The 23,982-nt window shown below is 33.2% G+C and overlaps 1 protein-coding gene across 1 annotated transcript in view; it reads right to left on the reverse strand.

Annotated features, from left to right (window-relative positions):
• Window positions 1-23,982, reverse strand: part of LOC115238257 (FH1/FH2 domain-containing protein 3) — a 163,086-nt gene that overhangs the window by 42,167 nt on the left and 96,937 nt on the right. The window contains exons 4-11 of the mRNA XM_029811923.1: window positions 22,730-22,788; window positions 14,977-15,044; window positions 12,665-12,770; window positions 9,160-9,670; window positions 8,366-8,628; window positions 6,966-7,097; window positions 6,234-6,570; window positions 4,306-4,930 (exon numbers count right to left, since the gene is read on the reverse strand). Of these exons, the coding sequence (XP_029667783.1) occupies window positions 4,306-4,930; window positions 6,234-6,570; window positions 6,966-7,097; window positions 8,366-8,628; window positions 9,160-9,670; window positions 12,665-12,770; window positions 14,977-15,044; window positions 22,730-22,788 (2,101 nt within the window). The remainder of the gene's footprint in view (window positions 1-4,305; window positions 4,931-6,233; window positions 6,571-6,965; window positions 7,098-8,365; window positions 8,629-9,159; window positions 9,671-12,664; window positions 12,771-14,976; window positions 15,045-22,729; window positions 22,789-23,982) is intronic.

Raw genomic sequence — 23,982 nt, forward strand, 5'->3', positions numbered from 1 at the left:
TATATATATATATATATTTATGTATGTGCGCAGGCATGTGTATGAATAACTTTGAATGCTTGCATCAAAAATTGTCTGGCTTTATAGATAATGAACTATTGGGACGGTTTTATGCATCCAATACCAATTCAGAAAGTATACCAATTCAATAACCTGTAACGATAAGTTCGTAAAACTATTATTTTTATAGAAAATTATCCTCCTATAGAAATCCATGTTACATTCCACTTGTTACAGAAAATATATTCCCAATATGTGTATGAGAAAGAAAATTATGCGAATGTTCATATAAAATAAATACAAATCAAAATAGACAAAATGAAATATAGATCACAGTATTTAATACATAATTCAAATAATATCTTGGCTATAATAAAAAAGATCCAATAAAAAATTTGAAGTGTTTTATATATATAAAATGCCTGATTTATATAAATAAATTTATAGAAAGCGAAGTATACATAATACATTTTTATTGCAATGTCAATTGCATCAATCATTTTTTAAATATAAGTCAGTTAATATATGTCAGAAAATCCAAAATAAAATTGAAAAATACAAGATCAACAAATACTTGCACAGAATTTTAAAAATAAAAAGAAGTGTTATGTATAAACAAAACATATATAGACATCGCAAATCACCCATATCGTCACGGCAACGTTAGTAGTAACATCCCCATTAATTGATCCTTAGTAGATTAGCCAATTACGATGAGGAATGTGCACGAGATAACAAACGCAAGAGAGATTTACATCGGTGAAAGTACGTGTAGCAGTCTCTTCGAGGAGTGAAATATATCTCCCACGAAATCTCCATTAATTAATGCATTATTATCGGCATGAGATCGATCGTGCCAGATAGCAAAATATACTCGTGAGAAGATCCACTCGAAACACATGCACGTATATCAACAGAATCGCGCGGAAAGTTAAGGAATTAAGACTCACCTCCTGTAAAATTCCGCATGCCATTTCGTTCATTTTTTTTTTCGTGCGAGCACCAACAACATTGCCAAGAATACAAGAAGAAGATTAGTCGTATTGCAGTAAACCATCATCACCATCACCAACCCGCTATTATTCGGCCATCGTAATAATCGTTATTCATGTCCGTTATCATAACCGTTATCTTCACGCGATATAGTTACGGTTAACTGCTACTATTACATTAGCAGATGTTATTGTACAACCCTAATTTAATAATTATATCTCTATGGCCGAATATAAAACTAAAAGCGAAAATTAATATAAATAAAAATTTACGTAAGTCCTTCGTTTTTAATTCACATCTCTCTCTTTATGGAAAAAAAATAAAAATATATAAATATATTTTAGAAAATATGTAATATAGTAAAAGAGATCAATATAAAATCATATCTAATATGTATGTATTTAATATAATATATTTAACGTAATAAATGGCATGATTAAAATTTTGACATTTTGTTTTCATACAAAAATATCATTATTATTCAACTTATTGATTACATAACTATATTAAATATAATATTAAAAAAATAAGAAAGAGGGAGAATGAGACAAAGAGAGAGAAGAAAAAGAAGAGAGAAAGAAAATGTATATACCAAGAATTAAATTATATAAATTTTTAACAGCGCATTTTAAAAAATCTTGTAATATTTTCTTAAAGACATTTATATATCTCGCGTGTTATATTAAAAAATAATTCTGCCTTTCCTCTGTATATATAACACTCAAGAGTAATAGTTACCGTTCTAATGTTACTCTATCCCTCCTTATATCCCTTCTTATAATCTCAAGTTTCTCTACAACAATCACCACTCTTGTGGCACCGATTTTTCCAACCTTCCTCCCTATTAGTTCGAAACATGCGGAGTTCATGGTCCTGATTTACGACGTCACGGAACGAGTAATTGTGCACAACATCATTATTCGCGTCGAAGACGAGTTTCCATTTTACACCCTTTGTTCCTTCTTACACTCGTGCTTCGTCACCTGCGAACTCGCGATTTTCCTGGCGCACAGCCATTTTTTCGCCCTTTTTTACGAGCGCGCAGGTCGACTGTAATTATCGGTGTGCTAAGGTAGGTTCAAAGGGCGAGGAACAGCGGCGTCGGAAACAGCCGGAACAGAGGAATATTGCGGCGGCTTTCAGTAACGTTCGAAAAATACGCGCAGCCCAGTCGTACTCGTTATCGTACGTATATCACTTGCTGCGATTTAGTTACGCACACATACGAATTACACAAGTGAGAGGAAACGAATATAATCGCTCCGTGTAATTAATGCAGCAATTAACGATGGTATTTTCTACTCAATTGCGATGCCAATGAGCGTAAAATTTTTGTAATTTTTCGACATGAGAGAGAGAGAGAGAGAGAGAAAAAAGTCGTTTTTAATTATGTTAAGTGTGTGTGTGTAACTTTTATAGTGTATCGTGTGTTCATTCTTCTGCGGAATTTTATTGATTCTCTTCGATCAGAAATAAATTGCTAAAATTAAATAAATGGTTTGTTTAAAAAATTGTATAAGTTTAGCTGTGACAACTTTGTACTCTAAAATCGATGCCCTATTAAATACTAACTTGAAAGTGTATTAATTTATGTATATAGCTTAATTAAAATTTATTGGATTTTAAAAATGGTTTACATTAGTCAAATAATCGCCGCATTTAATTACTTTCTTCAATTTTACGGTTAGAAGATATAAAAGATGGATCATGAATATGTATATAAATGAATCAAGAAGCTCGTTGCATCGTTCTTAGTTGAGGCATGCATAATTACAGTTAAAGCGGTTTCTTTTACGGTAGAAATAAATGCAGCAGCAGCTGCATAAACAAAAGATGAAGAACGTAATTTGCGACACCAACACCGTGACGAGAAAGGTTAAAACTAGCGTACTGCATTTCAGAAGCTATTTTCTTTGATATCCACAGCACTCATTTACTGATTAACATAATTACAAACTTGGGATCCATTAAGCTTAAATAAAAAGAACTATATAGTTGAACTACTATTATTATCTGTAATCAAAAACGAAATATAAATTCAAAAAAATTTTATTTATTAACTATCTAATATTACTCAACAAAAATTAATCTAGCTTTTCATAGCACAAATTATTAATAAAGAATTTAATTTGAAATGTGAGAATTCATAGAAAATCTAATATATAAAGAGAAAAAATAAAAAATACTCTTCACAAAAATAATTCATTAATATTGTCATGAATATTTCATCAACTAGAAATAGATAAGACATTATCAAACAAAATCTAAATAAATCAATCATAAATTAAATCTGATAAAATAAATCGATAATGTCCGATTATTTTAGCTGAATATATTTATGAAAAGAAAGCGATTACCTTTGCAATATAAAATAAACTATACTTTTTGTAAAGCTTTAATAATATTTAGTTAAATAATATTTACCGTTAATTAATATCTTTCACTCTAAAATAATATAAAATTTTATTTCGGGAAATCGGGAAATTGTAGATGTAATTGTTTCATACTTATGCCCAATTAAAGCGAATCATAAATTTAACTTCTGTTCATTATGTAACTGTGTCCAATTACGATTTCACATAGCAATGTACGATAATTAATTTCAATTTTGGATATTATTAAAATTATAGACGATACGATGCAACTCAAATTGATGCAATACAAAAATATCATCCCCTTTAAATGCATGCAATCCCAAATTGTTGAATCAACAAACATGTAGAGTTTGTGTACATAGGATTGTTGATATATGCTTTATGCACGTCGAAATTTTAGTGCCATAGAAAGATTCCCCTCTGCCAACCTTGCTTGAGTAAAGAGCTAACATTAGCTTTCCCATAAAAACTGACCAATCACAAAATGGCTAGCACTAGGAACAAATCAGTACAAAACAAAGTAAAAAATGGATTAAATTATAATAAATAATAATTTTCTAATACATTATTAATCGTTCCTCTTCTTCAAGAATAATTAACATTGCGGTTTTTTCATCAAAATAAACTAACTAGTCAATACTGCCATTATTATTTGGGCAATAAGTAATGACATCACTAAAAAAAAAGCACGATAAAAATAAATAACGCAAAATACGACTTCTATTTTAAATCCCTATTGAAAATGTCAGAATACGTATAAAACTACAATATATAATATATCTCAAGAAGCAACCGAGGCTAGACGTCGTTTAAACAAACATCGGTCTTTACGTCATTCTCCTCAACTATTCGCTCGACGATGAAATTCACGGTTCGTCGCTCATATGACGAAAATTATACCAAATCGCAACGGAAGTCGGACGTAGAGATTACTCACCTTAGTAATGAGATCCTTGGCGCGACTCTCAAAAAGGTGCTCGAGTTTCTGCGTGTCGACGGTCACAGGTGACAACTCGTCCCAGATCATCTTGTGTTTGTCAAGCCGCGCAAGTATATTGGGATCGTCCCGTACCTCCTTCCAGAACAGCTTCACAGTCTTTTTGCTCTTCTTCGCGAGCAACAACGGTGGACTCTTCGGCGCCTCGTTGGCCGGCGGCGGCGGTCTCGATATCTTTAGGTTGATGCCGAAAGGCAGTGGCGGACCCTGAGGAAGTGGCGGTGGTAATCTCGCGTTCAACGGCGGTGGCGGAGGTGCCAGAACGTCTCCAGCCGGAGGCACCATCGGCGGTGGCGGGGGTGGCACTCCGTTCGTCACGTTAGTGGATCCCAGCACATCGATCTCATCGTCGGAATTCAGATCGGTGAAGTCCAGGTCGCAGAGAGAAAGCGGTCTCTTCAGCTTCTTCACCAGCTCCTCCCAGTGCAGCTCGTTCTCGGATTTTTTCGTCTCCTGTAGCTTGGGCAGATTGTCACCGGTCGGCGACTTCAATACATCCGCTTTTGATTTTGACTTTGCCAGGCCCTCCTTTGCCTTCGAAATCAGCCCGCTCATGTCTCCTATTCTAAAGATACGCGTGAAAAATGCTAGATCGTAAAACCGCTTGATATATAATATTTAATGACATGTGCTACGAGTATACATTTTTCAAATATAGCATAAAATAAACAGCAAAATATCATAAAAAAACAAGCAATTAAAATTGAATAACATCGGTAATATAATATGCCCACTTAATTTTGCCCGACAATATTGTTTCACTAAATTATTACATAAATTAATTGTGTATATATAAGGATTAAAACCGTTATGATCACAGTATATTTAATGTTAAACATAGAAATAATCTCCAATTTAATTTTGATGTATAATAATGTAATGTTCTTTATGTATTTACAACATGGAAATCACTTGAATTAAATTGCCTGCCATATGATTTAATCTTTCTAAAAATATTCCAACCAATTTTCTTCATACAATTCAATCCGTATCATTAAACACTAGAATATTTAAAGTGTATATATTTTGCAAACATATACTAATATATTAATCAATTTTTAATTGGCTAGATACTTTTATAGCATGACAGAATTTACTCAAGATAAGGCTGCTTATCGATTTTGTTGAAAGTTTCGCATCCGGCGGCGACGGAAAACTAACTTTTATACAAACCGTGCTACTTTTGCAATATCCTGCGTAAAATTAACTCGATGGAACTTCCGGCTCGAATATGATAAAGTTTGTGCAACTCTTCCAGCCCTCAAGTACTATTGCTGTTGTCAATATCTCGCGCTATCCTAATACGCTATTTTCAACTTCTATTTGTCATGAAAGTGGAATCAACTTTTGCGTTCAAAGACATTATTTCGCGTTTAATAAGAAAACTTTTTTAGAAATGCATACAATTGTTGATAAATAAAACAAGGTATTTAAAATTAAAATTAAAATTAATAACACTATCTCCAATTATTTATAACAGCAACGTCATCTAATAGTGAAAATTTATATAATATACTATAGAAAATATCTTCTGTAAGTTATAACATAAATATAATAAAATATAATAAAATAATATCAGAGTTGATTTAATAGAGTAGAGTTAATTTTTAGAAGAATGTTATTTTAGTTTCAATATTTAAAGAGTCTCTCTTTTGCCCTTTCGCTCTCTTGTTATATAATTATTTTCTTGGACATTAATTAAGCTAATATACATTTGAGACTTTTCTATGCAGTTCCACTTATTTTTATAGTCTCGTTTAATGAAGTTTACACTAAAGTTTAAATACGAATATAGAATAAAGATGCAAGGGATAAATTAATCGAGCAACATGCATCTAAAATGAAGATTCTGCCTTTGCCGAAATTACCTGGAAACTTTCTCTTCTACAGGACTGCTCGGTATAAGATTCTGTGCCGCCAACTTCTGCGTGAGATCCTTGACGGTACCTTCCCTCTTAAGCTGTAGAACCACTCGACGATCCCCATCTTCGTCAGTGTGATTATTCTCGTCGTACTCGACATCTTCGTTAGGACTTTTGCCATACCATGGTTTCTTCTCCTCCGAATCGAGCTTGTTCGCCGCATTCATCAAGGGCGTCAAGTCCTTCCTGCTATTCGTTCTAGACAACTTGTTCGAGGGAGAATCAGCGTTCCTCTCATACGAAGTGCCGTTCGTGTATCGCAGACTGTTCGATGCGAATTGACCTTTAATAGCACACACGATAGAAAATACTTATTATAATATTAGAATAGCATCTCCTTGTACATCTAATTTTGAAAAAAAAATGCGCGCATTTATATATAATAAGAATTAAAATATGTTTCATTAAATTTGTCTGATAATTTTGAGATAAAAACTTGATTGAAGAAACGCGAATACATTTCACAAGAAATTTATACACGTAATTTTATTTTCTAATATATTTACTTTTTAAATCGTTTATCTGTGTGAATATATAAAATATATAAAATATGAAATTAAGCAAGATTTCTTTCTTCTGTGAGAACGAGAAACATATTATCAATAATAATCGGAGATATAATTGAGAAAATAACAAAGCGATAAAAATGTAGCAATTAAATGGCTCATAAATACTCACTTTCTTGATCATCGGTGTGACCAAGCGAAGCTCTCATGTTTGCAGTAGCCTCTTGTTGCTCTCTAATAAAGCTCCTCTGTCTCTCCGCGCGTTCTCTTCGTCGTCTCAGCGCTGGTGTAACACCAACATCCACTAAAACACGCGATACAATTTTCCATTTTTCATTAAAACAAATCGCATATGTACACCTTAATATATATTTAAAAAATCAAATTGGCTTTATTATAAATTAAATATAAAAGCAAATTTCTTCAAAATTTAAATTAAATTTAAATTAATTTTAACTTTTCCGCCATTCTTATTGAATAAAAATAGCAGAAATAATAGTTTATCGTAGTAATATAAATGTATAATACATTATCTAAAAGTATGGTCAAATAAAAAAAGAAATAACATGCATTCTTCGTAAAAAGATAAATCGCAAGATATTCAACTTATGATATTGTATTCGGCCTGGCGTATATTTGATATCTTCAGAAATCTAATGGAACATTTATGCTGACCGCGTATCGCGTCTCCGATGAAATGCGCAAGGGAACTGAAAACCGCAAGATCTCGGTAGGCAATTCGCCGATGCGGGAATCGTACCCCGTGGGCGTCCAAGTTCGTATTCATCATGCAATTGAATTGCTAACGAATCAATTTACAATGTACGCCAATTGAGATTGTCTGAAGAATTTGGAAAATTATAATCTCTGGATTTTAATATTACTTATATAATTTCAATCTCCACTGTTATTATAATTTATTCAATATATGGTCAGTCCTTTTGTTAAAAATATAGAAAAATATTATTGAGAAAGAATAAAAAAAGATGTAATAATCATAATAATTTGTAAAACATCATTTATAAAAACAAAAAGATATTCAAAAAGATATTGATTTTACATGTATAATCTTTGTCAGAAAAAAATGTTTAAATCAACTTTGTTATATACATATAAAGCAGAAACACATTTCTGCAGCCAATTTTCGCAGGAGTATAAAGTAAGTTTATTTCATTACTTTATCTATACTAAAAATTTTGATATATACAAACTTGCATTATTATTTACTGCGACGATGCCCGGTTAAACTATATAAAGCCGGTAATGTAACCATAACAATAAACAAACAAAAAGTAAATAAAGTTTTTTATGAGGCTTATAACCGAGTGCAGACCTAAATAGTTCAAAACTTGCGCAACAAAATATACCTACTTTATTCGTGCAAAAGGAAATAAATGTATTAAATAGTTTATCTACAATAAATTTAATCGCAAAACTTTCTCTCCTCCTTCTCTCTCTCTTTTTCTTTCTCTCTCTTTCGCAGATAAATATATTGTTTTTATAAGTAGTATATACTTATATAGTTATAATAAAAAAGAGAGAGAGAGAGAGAGCAGACAGAGAAAGAATTACCTTTATTCTCTTTATAACTGCCGTTGAGCTGAACTTCACCCAGATGACCGTGGGAACTCTGAGAGCTACTTGATTCGTCGTCATCGTCTGGTAAATTGGAGTTCAAGGTGTTGTTCAGTGAGCTCACACCCAGAGAATGATTAAGCCGTGGACTTAGACGTGCATTCAAGGACATCGACAAGGGCGAATTACCTGTCGAATGCCTCCGAGATTTTCGTCGTTCATGAGAATCCACTAAAGACTTCCGGTTCCGTAAAGTCTTTCTGTGAAATCAATGTAAAATATTGTCTTCATCAGATTTTCGTAAAATAGAATATAATATCCCCTCAATATATAAAATATTCTTTCTGATTTATTTTCGATTACACATTTTTTGACAACTTTCCTTCATATTAAAAATTTTATCAGTACTATATATATTCTTCCTAAATATTGAATTTTGATTGTTAGATTTGATAAGTCTTAAATTGAAGTTCTGTCACAGTGATCTCATTTTAAATCAAATAATATTTTTTATTCATTCTCGTCCAAAAATGTAATTTTCTATTAAATATTATTAAATAAAAATAATACGCATTATTCTAAAATTTATTTATAATATTTGTTTCAAAAAAATTGTGCATCTTCTCTTGAGTATACATTCTTCTATTATAACATAATTATCTTTACTATATTCTTCAAAGAATATGTATAATATCTAATATTAATCTATATACGGACCGAAAGAGAAATATAAATTTTAGATATAAAATTATCTATGCATCATATTATGCTCAACCTATAATATTACCTACCTTATATTGTCATCTAATTGACGTATCGGCGAACCTCTGTCGCCGTCTTCGTGATGCAGCACTGCCTCATAAATTTGAAACTGCCTGAGCAAATCGAGGTCCGTGCCCTGCTTCGACATGTACCTTTGAATGACGCCCTCCATACCTTGCTCCTCGAGGCAGTCCACTTGATCATAATAAGTGTCCTGATCGGGAATGCCGTTCAAGCACTTGTTGATCAATGTCGTCGCGTATATAAGCAACTCCGTATCGGCGGCATCATAATCCTTCAGGAGTTTCATCACGTTAATCCACGGCACCACGCCCCTGGCCTGATCCACCGCCCTGACAGCCCTGACCAACAGCAGACTGTTTGTTTCCACGTATTCCACAAATACGAGCAGCAGCTTCAACGCCGTCTTCACCACCAGCCGAAAACGACTTGCAATTAACGTATACAGCCATTCCACCGTCTGTCCATGTTCCATCACCCCGTTCATGCCGTCGACATACAGCATCACCTGGCCGAGTGCTGCATAAATGCAAACGAGTTGCGAGATTAAACGCGGAGGGTTAAATTGTTACAGATAATTCGCGTATGAAGAGAGACAGGCCTTTAACCATTGTCCGTAAATGTAGCTCCCTAATGTGGATTTCATAGCTATCCAAACAACGTAAAAGCTCAAAATACTCGAGATATCGAGAATATATATATGTATATATATATAATTATAATATTAGAAAATAAGATCTTTCTCAGCTATATTTCAATCTATTTTAAATATTTTTCGCATTAATCAACGTTTTTTATTTCAGATTTTAGAACTGTAGATATTGTATCATATAGTCATTTATTTCGCCTTTTAATTCGCTCTGTGGTATTTTGCTATTTTTACTGGAATGCAAAAATATGAACAAAAGAGGAGAGTCGATACGGAGATCTCTGCGAATGCAGATATGCAAGGAAAAATAAAAACAGGACCATCGTTGTAGCCGAACGAAATCCATCAATCTCGGCACGAACCGAAACGATGTTGCCTATATTTTTGCTCTATGCCGCCTCGTTGTTTACAAAACTGATTTCCGGCTCGTCCTCGGGCCGCAGGTAGGTGCGACTGAAATTTAACGTGTAAATTCCGTCGATCATAGGTTTACTCGGGTTTTATTCCACGTGAAATTACACTCAAAAACGTGCTTGCGCGCACACGTTGCCGCTTAAAACTCGCATGTTCCAACAAAAGCCCCGTTTGCTGTGCTCTAAATAAATTACAACACGCTTGGCATGTAAAATGCGCGAAAAATATGAGGAAAAGCTGTTACGAACACTCATGCTTTGTAGGTAGAAACCGTTTCAACGAAAATTAATTAGAAACAGTGAGAGAGAAAAAAATGAAATCAGTTCTTTGTTGAATAATAATTATAATGAACAATATACGCAACTAAAAAACAAAAATCTATGTCATTTATGCAATTCAAATTGATTTTATAGTAACAAAATCCTAAATAAAGTAAAACAATTACGTGAGTATTTGTCAAATCAAATTTATAAGTTATTGTCGCAACGAACTGTCTCAAATCCAATTCGGCTAAATCGATTTTGTTTGCGAGAATACTAACAATGTTTAATTCAGGTCAAAATCATGTTATATAAATCATGTTACATAAATTGATGTCAGAAATAATATTGATTGACAATCAATAATTCTTTTTCACTTTTATATCCTCATGTATGCGTTTTAATCAATATCTAACTAACGCAAATTTAATTCTACATAATGTAGTTGAGCAAGACAAGTAATTCTGGTGTTCGCACAATCATATGAATTGCATCAACGACACTTTTGTGCCGGCAATGACAATGACGGTAAAACGATTTAAGCACGTTTCACCGACACAAACATTAATCCAGCTGTTATCATTACAGGAGAAAGTCATAAGTTACGACATAGCAAATCTAATTAAAAGATTAGATATAGATCGCAATCAGTGCATATCGAACGTGCACTATATACTCTATTACATATTATATTATAGTCTTCAAATGGACCGCCAAATTTAACGCATAGTATCATTTATAATCGTGCTGCAACTAATCGAAGAATTTATCAAGAGTTTATATTTATTTATTATAAAATAAAGAATTATGAATTATAAATAAATGGTTATAATTATTAATTATCAAATTATGCCTGAATATGCATACGATAAATCAGTTTTCTCTCTAAAAAAAAATTCCAAAATCACGTTCGCGATTTTAAAATCTTTCTTTATTACATTTTCTATTTAGTCTTCTAATTCTCCATTATAGGTTCTTTGAGTCTCTTCATCTTCACGATGTACTTACACCGGCACGACGAATACGTCACATAATGTAGAATTAACGTGTTCGCTTACATGTCGGGCCGACAGTTTACGGAGCACTTGAACACGGTGCCCGGGATGCTGCATTCGAAAGGCGCTATTCATAATTCGCGACGCATCTCGCGATTTGACAAGTAGTCACGAGCCACTGTAGCTCCCACGTGTCGGCGCTTTCGTAAACGCGGCGCGTTAACACTTACACGCAATATCGCCTCCCCTCGTCGGGGCTTTTAGACGGTAATATCATCGTCGTCACGTCTTTCTTGGAAAAGCAAAGACGAGGACCAAGTTGATGCGCCACGCTCGTTAAACGCTGGCTGCATTATTCGCCGGTATTATTTTATCGTTACTCGTGAGATTGCGAGCCGGAGTCTACCCGCGTCTACCACGAAATCTCGACGTGCATACGTCGACAAGGTCGCATCGTTCCCTTAACTTAATTTACGAGGCCGTTTACAGTACGACTTTCCCGCCGACTAATTGGATGCACCGTCTTTATTATGCGGAAGCTACAGAATAATTATCTTTTGCGTTGTTATCGAATTATCCGTAGTGACAAGCTCTTTCGCAAGTCATTTACAAATTAGACAAGTTTTTGAAGATTTGCATAAAGAATGTAATTGATAAAAATATCTGATCAAGCTTCTATTCTATTAGTAAAATGCTTTTGTATTATTCAAGATATGTAATTAAAGACAAATCAAATGTCAAGTAATTATGAGAAAATATTAATATAATTATTGTCTAACTTTTTCAACTACTAAATTAAGCAACATGTAGTCAAACACACCTTGAATTAAGAACAATAGAAGAAAAGATATTGTCTTCAAGTACAGAGCTGAACGCGTATATTTATTCTTCAATATCTCTTTTATTCAAGAAAGAATATACACACATTTTTTATATACTTGGTCCTCAAAACTTTAAATTTCAAAAATAAAAATATTCTTTCTTATATATACTGCTATTTTTTAAATTATTCTGATCTTATGCTTTCACACAGAAAAGTTCCAGATCGATTTTAAATAAATAAAAGTTTCATCAATAAAAGAATAATTTAAGCGAGAAAGATCTAGGATTTCTCTTTATTGAATCACACACAGAAGTAAGCATTAGAAAAGTGCAGCTATTCTTCAATTTTATGATTAATGGATAGAGTACTCACCTCGTAAAATGTAATTTTGGTAATTCTGATCAGCTTCACTGCTAACTTTGATAAGACAGGCAAGTCCGTCATTTTGCACGAACTCGTGCACGAGATCCTTGTCCTCCTGGAAAATTGAAATTCGCGATAAGCCGGCTTGATTGTAACTTAACGTGGCGACAACATAAATCTATGTTGACGTACTAAATAAGAACAGTTTGCGGAAGTATTTTCCTAAAGACCTGAATGCATTATTGCAGCTAGACATGTTTCTTAATTGTATCAGAACAGAAAGCTTTTAGTCTGCACAACTTGGTAAATTATTGCATTACATTTTAATTAATACATTTGCGTTGTGCGTGTAACTACTTTACATCAAAGTGAAGCGTGAGATAAAATTAGTGAAAATAAGAATAATTAACAGTCTTTGATTTTCATAATATATTATAATTGTATGTTAAATTTTTTCTCATATGATAAATAGCTTCATTCATATTTATTAATATTTCAGAAACAATCTTTGCCTTTCTTTTTCAATCAATTAAAATTCTCGATATAACCCTTTCAGACATACCTGAATTCTTTTTATTTTACTTTTCTGAACGTGCACAAGCTTTCCAACAAATTGAGATGTAGGAAAAACATCTATCCAGAAGAAGAACTTAACGCGGCTGCGCGCGCTGATATCCGATCCTGACGGCGGCGTGATTTACCTCTACATTGCCACCTAAGCCCAACCCGTCCCGTCGCAACCGACGTTAAATGGAATTAGTTATGCCGCTCCGGGCGCAAAGTCGCGGGCATAATGGAAAATCTACGAAGTTTGATTAAACCCCCTCGTTTCTCCGAGGGCGCCGCGATGCCGGCGCCGTGGCTCGTTCGCGATCTCGTCGGACTTCTATGGTTCGCGTATATACTTCGGTATATCCCTATGTTTCCCCTCGCCTGCTCAGCTCTACCAATTCTGAGATGGCGGAAGTTTACACGGGACTTAGGCACGACGTAGATTCGATTAGCCCGGTGGATTAAGAAGCGAAATTGAACTCGTACCGATGCATTTCCTCGATTCCACGTGGCGCGAGAGAAACTTGGAATCCGCCGAAAGGAGAATAACAAAAGGCACACATTCGCGTTCGGTATCCAATGTCTCGTGGAAGTAATTATGAAATATATTCATATATGACGTCTCGCGACTGGATTAGATATCGGGTGGACGTGCAATTGATTTTCGCGACGGTAAATTCGATTAGCTGTACGGATTAACGACGGAGGATGTGCAAGAATACGAGAGATACGTGGTCGTGATGAAGACTTGGAATTCGCGATAGCAATAATCGGAAAGGGAATAGGATCATTAAACATGTGCAAGATTTAATTAACTCGTCCGATAGCACAAAATTAATTCGGAATTTCTAATAATCTCGTCCTTTGAAATTGCAGATGACGAATGGAACACGGATGATAGACAACTTGTAAATAAACGAGTCGTTTAATATATAAGTTAAATCTTAAGAAGTGATAAATTTGAATACATCCCGGAAAAAAAGAAAAAAAATAGCAACGTATTTCAACTGACATGCTATTCGAGAAACTGTAATACAATCTTCCCTAACAAAAAGGATAATATTATCAGGCGGAAGAACTGCTCGTGCAGAAAGTGAAACACCGTTACGGGATAAAAAAAGAAAAATCGTTATTTGATAGAGAACTATGGTTTCCCGTGAGTACAGCAAACTCTTACATGTTTTCAAGTACTTAAAAATTTAATAACGGTATGATTTGCAGTAGAAAAATAGAGAATCTCTAAGATTTTGAATTAGTTCAACCGTCTTCTCTTATTTTACGTTTTCTAATATTTTCCTAATAAAACATTTTTCGCAGTTTAGAAAGTAAAATAAATACTAATTGAATATTTATATGTAAGAAGTACAATCGCACATATTTTCTCCTTTATTTTATAATTATTATTGTATTCTAATTCAAGATAAAACAAGTTGTTTTTATTTGTGGATAGTTTACCAAAACAAATATTATGATATAAAATCGCCAAATATTTGATCGAAATTTTCATTCTTGGCTATGTCAAGTTTCTCGGAAGAGAGAAGAAAAATTCGTGCGTCTTCGGCGAAGAGAGAGGAAAAGATGCACTCGCTCTCGACTCGCCATGCAAATATTTACTCGTCGGACAAGTAGTTTCGCGTAAAAATATCCTCCGCTAGACTTCGTCACGCGTCCCGCCACTCATCCATCCTCCTTATCCATCCAGCTCCACCGTACACCGTGGCATTCTCTCGCCCCGCTCGCTCTATTCGCATCGCGAATTGTAAACCCACCTGAAAAATCTGCTTGAGGGAGAAGAGAGCCCGTCGCAGCTCGCGGCCCTCGCTGTTCAGCAATTTTTCTGCAACAGACAAGCAACACGCAACCATTTATTATAATAATACCACACGCGCGTGCATTGTTGCGCGCGCGTCCAGGTCCGATGGATGGAGGCCTCTTTCTGCGAGGGTCCCCATTTTCAGATCACGGTACTTAAAGCGCGCCAGTAATGAAGAGGCCGCGTTTACCACAACGGCCTTCTCCATCGGGATGATTCCATGAGATCGCGCAAGCGCGCGCACTGCTAATTTGATATAAATTGCCGTCAGATTATTGAATCCATCCCTCGGGCGAAATCGAGAATCTTCGTCGTCAGAATATAATTTCAGTATCACCAAACGGAAACAATAGAGTTAATGAAGCGCGGTATTAATACATCGTAATAGGGAAAATATAAAAATTAATGAAATAGCCGCGCGAATAAGTGATATAATTATTGCAAATTCGTCAAAAGTTATTTATGTTAAAAATTTTCAGCTTTATGTGTGTATGAGTTTGTGTATGTGTATTCGAATGAACTCATTTTAAAATACAACATCTATAAAACAAAGTTTAGAGAGAATTCTGCGTAAAATATAATTTTAATGAGTTTACTGTTTGAATAAAATTTTGAAATTATTATGTTTTTTCCGTCATATTAGATGAATTTTTCCCTATTAACAATTTCTCGCACTAAAATTGTTATTTCATAAACATAATTTTTAATTGATACCCGCACAAATTTTTCTCAAATAGCAAGACAAAAATATTTTACAATAATTTTTGGCAGTTTATCTATAATAAGCTATTCATAATAAATTGCGCAAATGTGTATATATTCAATACATCGCAAAGCTATATTTAATATATTCGAATTCATGATGATCTCATTGTGAACATTATCAATTTGATATATTTTCTTCCCTCTCTCGAATTTATCTGGCGTATTTATCAAACAAACATCGAGCATCCTGCGTGCAATTAAACAGGGGCCAGTAATTAAATCCAATGAACTTTTTGCAATGAAATTTCCGCCGTCTGTTTTTCTTTTTCGCCATCCGGTGCGCGATCCTCTTCCAATCATAGCCCACGATTCACCGTATTACTAATAATTGAATTCCATTTCATCAGTGGTGCGGCAGAGTAAATTCAATTTGCCGACCGCGCGGGGTTTTCTGACTCTCTCTCGCGAAATTTCGCGGGTAGTTCGTCAGGACAGCGAAAAAACGAAGGAATCCTAGCGCAACACGTTATCGTGCGAAAGCATGGTAACGCCAATTCACCGTGAATATATGCGACGGAAAATTTTCCGGAAACAAGGCAAAGCGCGATAAAAAGAAAAAATCGGACGTATCGGTGCAATGTATTACATGCAGAAAGTATAATAGTTTCCGCCTTTGATAAGCGCGCAATTCATTTGTCATTGGCTTCATATTTTATGTACATAGCCATACATCACAAAATACTAAAAAATAAATATAGCTATCTCTAATTACGCGATATATCCGATCATGTTTTTTATTGTTAGTCCTATTTTCGTTAGAATCAGATTTTTGAAGTTTTGTCCAAAATTGGTCAATTTCGGCTACAAAACTTAATTTATTGTTCCAGGATTTTTTAATTTTTGAACACTCATTATATGTATATAGCATACAATGCAAAGTTTAATACTTCAAAACATAAAGATACTTTTCGTTTGCAATTTTTTACGTAATCGTGTCTTTTCGCCAATCAGAGTCACGGTTCGCGGCGTGGCAAACCCAATTCGCGATTTCTTTCGTGGAAAAGGAAGCCCGGTGCGACCGCATAATCCACGACTATCACGCGATCTTCAAATGCATAATGCATGCAGGTGAGGGATGACCGAAGAAGAAGAGCGATGGGAAGAACGAGCGAAAAGGAGAAAGAAGGTAGATATGCAAGCAAAGGTAATTAGGAGTTCGCTGCAGGGTACGCGAAGGAGTCGAGGAGAAGGACGACGGCGAGGAAGAGAGAACGAGCGACGCGTCTTCTAAGAATAGCGGTCCCAAGGCCCCTGGGGCCCTTGGTCCCTCCGTAATCAGTGACCATATAAGCAAAAGTCCCTGTCTCCTTCCTCGACCCTTTTTGTCCTTGTGTCTCTCTGTCTCCGCGTAGTATCTTCTTTTCGTTGCTAAGCAACTTCGCCAACTGCGCCGTAATGCATCATTGTCACTCATAGATCCTGTTTCATTTAATTTTCACTCGGATCAACGGCAGTTTTCAGCATTAAATGACTGCTTACGCAATTTACGTTACCGTAAATGATCTACTACTGACCTATATCCAAAGAGAAAAAATAGAGGGAGAATAGCTTTTATTGCGGCTGACAAGACGGCTGATAAGATGTTACATCACGATATTTTATAGGATATAATAATAGTGCATTACACCACTTTTATCTAGAATTATCAATGTTATGTATGTAATGGGCGATGCCAATTGGCACATAATATTACTCTAATGTAAGAACAGTGAGAATAAGTAAATAAAGAGCGCATAAAAAAAATAAAAATATCAAAGATGATTAAACTAAAAGCTACAAATCTAATATATATCCTGTAATTTATCATATTTTTCCGTAATATATTTCCGTACTGCAAAAAAAAAATTATTTATATAAAAAAAAAAGTTTTACTAATCATTATTCGTGTAGATTAACTTCCAAAATCTGATATAGAGTTAAAACTGCAACATATTATCCAGTATATTACAATAAAAATTATTACATGAAATTTGCTGAGTTTAATATTTACCCAAATTGCCATCGCAAATATCTAATAATAAAAAATTTTACAAAATTCTATTTTTTCATGAAATTATATAAAACAAAAAACATTATAGAATTCTAATCCAAAGAATTATAATCCAATAAATTCAGATTGAAAACCATAAACTAAGGACTAGTCCACTAAGAATTTGAGGGATTCACGAAAATTTTATGATGATACAGTAAGATAATTTAACCCATTTTGCGGACAACCGAATGCTATTGCCAAGTTGCTTGGCGCAAGCGAAATCTGAGTCCGTGTATCGCGTGATATGTGAAAACGTGCTCTCGTAGCACGCTTTGCGTGCTATATAATATATCCAGCTAAGCGGCCAACCGCGAAATATTTGTACGATCTGTTTGCGAGCGAAATAGAATCGCGAAATTATCTATCGTGGAATTTCGTGGTCGCGCGATGAATACGCTTCCCCTGCACTGATGTGAGGATAAAAGGCGATTAATATATCAAGCAATGCGATACAATAATAGATTTTCAACAAGAGCTTTATACGGCCAATATAACGATCTATTATTTTAATGTTCAGCAAATGTGCGGTTTATATAAGCGAAATAAATTAATTTTATGCACATTTAACGTCGGTTTCATTTTATTGTTTAAAGAGATTATATTGTTAACAATGAAATCATATATTATTATACTAGCTATAATTATATATGGCCTAATAATAATATTTTATAAATTTTTCTTTTAAAAATTAATTATATGTATTACAAAATCCCTGTTTGTATCAAATATGTTAAAAAATTACATTAAATATTAAGATAATAATACTATAAAATAAAATATTACAGTTTTGCAGATATTAAACGTTATTAATATTTTTCTAAATGGAAAATTTCAACTCTCAATATTGTTTTTTGTTCCTATTGTTTTTCGAGATATTTTTGTCATTTGAAATAACTTGTATATATCAAAGTATAGAGAAAAGATACAGGATGTTGTGTAAGATAATTTTCATTACTCGCCTTTGGAAGGCAACCACGTTAGGTCATACAAGGAGAAGAAAAAGGAGAAGAAGAAGAAAAGGATCAAAACGAAAAAAGACGGACAAACTTTACGAAGGCCGGAGGTACACGAAGAACCGTTAAAATATGTAAAACGGCACGGTCCACTTTAGCTTCCGCTCCTCCCTCTGCCCTTTTGGGACTTCTTCTTTTTTTTTGCTCGTTCTGTACCTTCGATTATTTTCTCCACCGCCTTTATAGGGTTCAATGAACCAGGACACGGTGTACCCAATACAGGTGTACCAACGCGTATAATCATTCGCAAATTTCATTCTTCGTGGTATTCAGCATATTTCATAGAACATTAGCATATAGAACATTTCAGCAAAATTCTTATTTCCTAGCAAATTTAATATAAAAATCTAAACTCGATCATACATAAGATGCTACAGCTTTTTGTCCCAACATTAGAAAACAAAAAAGAGTAGGTTGCTTAAAGATTCAGTTATTAACAATTTTTTAATTATAAAAAATTTAAAAAATTGCGTTATTACGGTTTTATACAAAAAAGAAAAAATCTATACATCTCGGTTCTATACAAAAAAGAAAAAATCTATACATCTAATATAACTAGTTTTAAACAGACCTTTTAAAAAGATATTTTATAGTTTAGTTATTAATTGTTTATTGTCAAAAATGTTTTAAATAATAAATGTGAAGAGAGAAAGATACTCCTTAAATGTCAAAGAAAATTTATAGTTAAATAGAAATGCAGATACTCTGCATAATTGTTGCGAGCATCGTGCAACATTTTACTATGTATAGCGAAACGATGATTCTCGAAGTTTTGATTACAATTAGCTCAATTATACAAGCAAAATACGATAGAACGTTAACAAAGCAGTTACCGCCAGAGAACAATACTGACAGCTGAAACAATTCACAAAGTGGGGAATAATTTGCATGGCACAAAGATGTCAGGAATATCCTCGGTTGTTTTCAAAAAGTTAATGTTTGTAAGTTATATATACAAATAAGTTTATCTGAACATTCCATATAAATATTTCTCTTTAACAAAAATAATATTACAATGTTAAAAAAACGTAAATACAAATTAATTATTAATATATATAAATTGTATTATACAATCACACATATTTAAATATTATTTTAATATTATAGTTTTCAGATATATCAATCATCGTAATAGAACTGATTTAAAGTTTACTCAAATAATAAAGTTAATATAAATTTTTAAAAAGGCGAAAACTTTTAATAGCTTTAATATATTCATTAAATTTATTAAAACGAGTAAAATGAGAGCTATAATTTTTTTTTTAAATATAGCACGATCAAAAAAGAAAGTCATAACATACCTATCGATATTATTTCTATACGAGCATCAGTAATTAAAGCGCATGCCGATAATTATTGCAATTCAGGCATAACAAGATTTAATTACAATACTTTTATTAAAATAATACGTTCGTTATAAAGTCGTTTATTTTATTTCCGTGAAATTTATAAAACAACGAATCATCGCTCGCTTATTTAAAAAAGCATGTATTTAATTGAGAGTACGCGCGCGCGCGCGCGCGCGTATTTAACATGGAAAAACGTATAAAACGCAGATATGGTAAGTCTGTGAAATGTAGCTTGAGTTAATTTTCTTGTAATATTTTTAACTCACTAAATCGAGAAAAATATTTAGAAAATTAATGAAGTTTTTTTTGCTTTCGAGAAGAAAAGTCTGGATATCAAACGTTTGCATTGATTTATCATGATATTATAAAAAGGTTTTAATGATATTCAATATATATATAAATTTTTATTAGTTATATCACATTTATATTACTTGTATAGTAAATTATTTCAGCTATATTTTTAAAATTATATGATTCAATAAAGCCATATTAGAACAAAAAAATAAGAATTCCTAAATATTTTCGTAAAATATTAAATAATTTATAAAGATAGACATAAATATTTGAACATTTTTTAACTATGCAAAGAAAAAAAGAGAGAGATATCATATGACAATAAAAGAATTATGTAGAAATATGTATGGAGAGAGCCTCTCTTTATTTGTTATAATACTAATAAAATTTTTATATTGCTGCTAAGTAAAAAGAATGGAAAGAGTTTTTATTCGACATTATGTGATTAAGTACTGTCTGTCATAGTCGGTGATGGATGGTCGCTGAGCTACGATAAAGGATTAGCTTGATTTTCGCAGGTACAGCGTTCCGCACTCAGCGGTATAGTCGTTACTTTGCTAATTATCAACAGGCAACGGAGCTCATTGTTTACGACATTGTATAATTATGTCACAGTGTGTATTTAAAAAAATTGAATTGCATTTTTTTTACTTAAAGATGTATTGTAGATGTAATTATACATTCGCTATTCTTGTCCTTATAACCATTCGCATCATTTATATCTTTTTACAAAGTTTTGTTCAAAGAGCTATTATTAATATTGCAATTAAAAAGTTATTTGCGTTTTTAAATAAAAGATTTTAAATATTTTTTAAAATATCGATATGTATTACTATATTTTAAAATATTGATTATCTAAAAGGATAGCTTGTTTCTTTGAAAATTCAATTTTCAAAGAAAGCTTGTTTCTTTGAAAATTTGTGCTTCTTCATATGTGTTGATATAGAAGTATTCTATTATAATAAATTGTTATTTTATGTTTTTATCATTTTTTATTTTGCCTACATAAATCTTTATTTCAAATGCAAAAATAAATTTAAGATATTTTATAAAAACATATTTTATTTTAGAGATTTAAAAAATCTAAAAGATGAAATAGTAAATGTATGTGTTAAAATTTTAATTCATGGAATATCTTTTGTGCTTATAATCAAAAAATTTTCTAAATTTTTATTAAGAAAATATCAATCTTGAATTAGTTGAAATATTAATTTTAAATTAGTTGAAGAATCCATGGTTAAAAATTACAATAAGTTTTAATCACATTATATATATATACATATTATCTTTCAGAGATTATAATTAAACATAAGTCTGTTTATTTATCTGAATATCAGAAACGTCATCAATTGAATGCAATGTCAATATGATAATCAATACAAGTTATACATATTAATGATACATGGTTCATATACATTTAGATCTTTTGAAACCATGATGGTTAAATGACGTGTTCACTCATAATCAATGATTGATCGCATTGTCGCTAAGCCAAAACAAGTGACCGCATAATTAAAATACTCTAGTAATGTTAAATTTATTAGTTTTATAGATAATTCTAAATTTAAAAATATGTTTTGTATAAAATTATTTTATATATTTCAAAAAAATATAAAAAGAAAGAGAGAAAAAATAGAAAATATTAATATGTAATTAATATGTAATTTTTAACGGGAACATATTCAGATATCACTTTTCCATATATTCCCTTAATTCCCAAGATTAAATATATCTTGATAATTAAAGAAAATTAAACTTCTGCAAAAATATAAATTCGATTTATAATTAAATAATTAATAACGTTTTGATTAGATGTATCTACATCTGATTTTCCAATTTTATTCACGTTTAATATTACTCGACATTTTTATATCTTATTTATAAACAAAATTATTTAAAAATTAGTTAGACGAGACTGTCTGCATATAAAACTTTTTAATGATCAAATCTGTTGTATATATTCATCTTCTATATACAAATCTTAATACTTGTATATACAAGTATCTTATATATACTCATCTGTCTTCATCTACGATTATCAAAACTCGATATAGCATCAGCGTTACAGTTAGTGGAAGGTCGCCGTTGTCGGTGAACCGAAACAAGTGACCGAGTAACTAGAACGAGACTCGACCCGATGCTGCCAGTTAAGACTGGAGGAATCAGCGCGCGCGGCCGGCGCGGATGATCCATCCAAGTGGATCGTGGGAGCCCGTCGCGAGATTTGAATCAGGAATTCACGATAGTGGTACTCACCTATGATAGTGTGGACCCTCACGGACAGCTGGGTCCTGAGAATGATCGCGTTCTTCCGGCTGCAACAGAAAGAACAAACAATACCAGACGATTAGTATTCTTGTTAAAAAATGCCGATTGTTGCGTCGGGTTACGTATTAATATGTAATTAGGGAGGAGAGGAGAAACAGAGGAGAGATAGAAGAGGCCTATTGCCCCACTGAAGCGCAGCTATTATTCGTCCTGCCGCGGATGGATGCTAATTAATTGCAGCCGCGAATTAATCGCGTTCGGTAATTACATAATTAAAGCCCGACGACCTCCTTAAATAAACCGCGTACATACTGTGCGAACGTTAATAAATATGTTTTTCTGTGGTATGCGGCGGATGCTGCATGTGTACTCAAATTTAGATTTATAATCTGCAATTGTAATATGGTCTTTGTTCTGACGTAATAGAGCATGATAACCTGGTAACGTAGTTATGACAAATTGTTTCTTGAAAGTCAACTAAGTAAATAATAAATTGAAAACTTCTGGAATGAATTATTCTATCGGCGTTCCAGAAGTTTCCTAGAAAATAGTCGAGAAGTGGTAAATATATATCACCATGTGATTGTAATAAAGCTCCATGAGCGCACTAAAAATTCGCGCTAAAAGTACACCCTCTAAAAAGTAAACCCTCGTAGATTCTGTTTGATATAAATATGGCTTCACAGCAATGCTCTTCGATATATAAATTGGGTTAGAGTGGCGCGACTCCGGCTTCCCCGTGCATACACCTCACCTTGAACGGCGCGAACTTTAAGGCCCTGCGAACCTTCCCACGCCACGTCGCTGAGAAACCACGACCGTATAGACAATGGCTTCTAGAAAAAGAGGGAGAAGAAAAAAAGAGGCGACGAAGAATCGTCGTTGGCGTAGCGGCCGATGTTGTGCGGTGGCGATGGTGGCTGCGCGGAGATAAAAAAAAGAAGTCCAGTATACACTTGTTAATAATGTTTCCGCTCGTTAAATGAGGGAGGCAGAATACGATTACGCGCCCTGAATTTCCCACGAATAATGGCGGCAGCAGCAGTATGTTACAACGAGACAATCTCCTTTGAATGCCTACAAAGGGCATAGATGTAGAGCGCAACAGGGGATCGATTCGAAATACAACAGGTCGAGTATACATAACATTAAATGTTGTATTACAAAAAGTAAAATTAAAACCAATAATTATATTATTTTCAAAAATATAAAAATAATTTTTAAAATATTTAATTTTGACA

This window comes from Formica exsecta, unplaced genomic scaffold (genome assembly GCF_003651465.1).
Source record: "Formica exsecta isolate Colony F162 unplaced genomic scaffold, ASM365146v1 scaffold115, whole genome shotgun sequence".
Taxonomy (NCBI): domain Eukaryota; kingdom Metazoa; phylum Arthropoda; class Insecta; order Hymenoptera; family Formicidae; genus Formica; species Formica exsecta.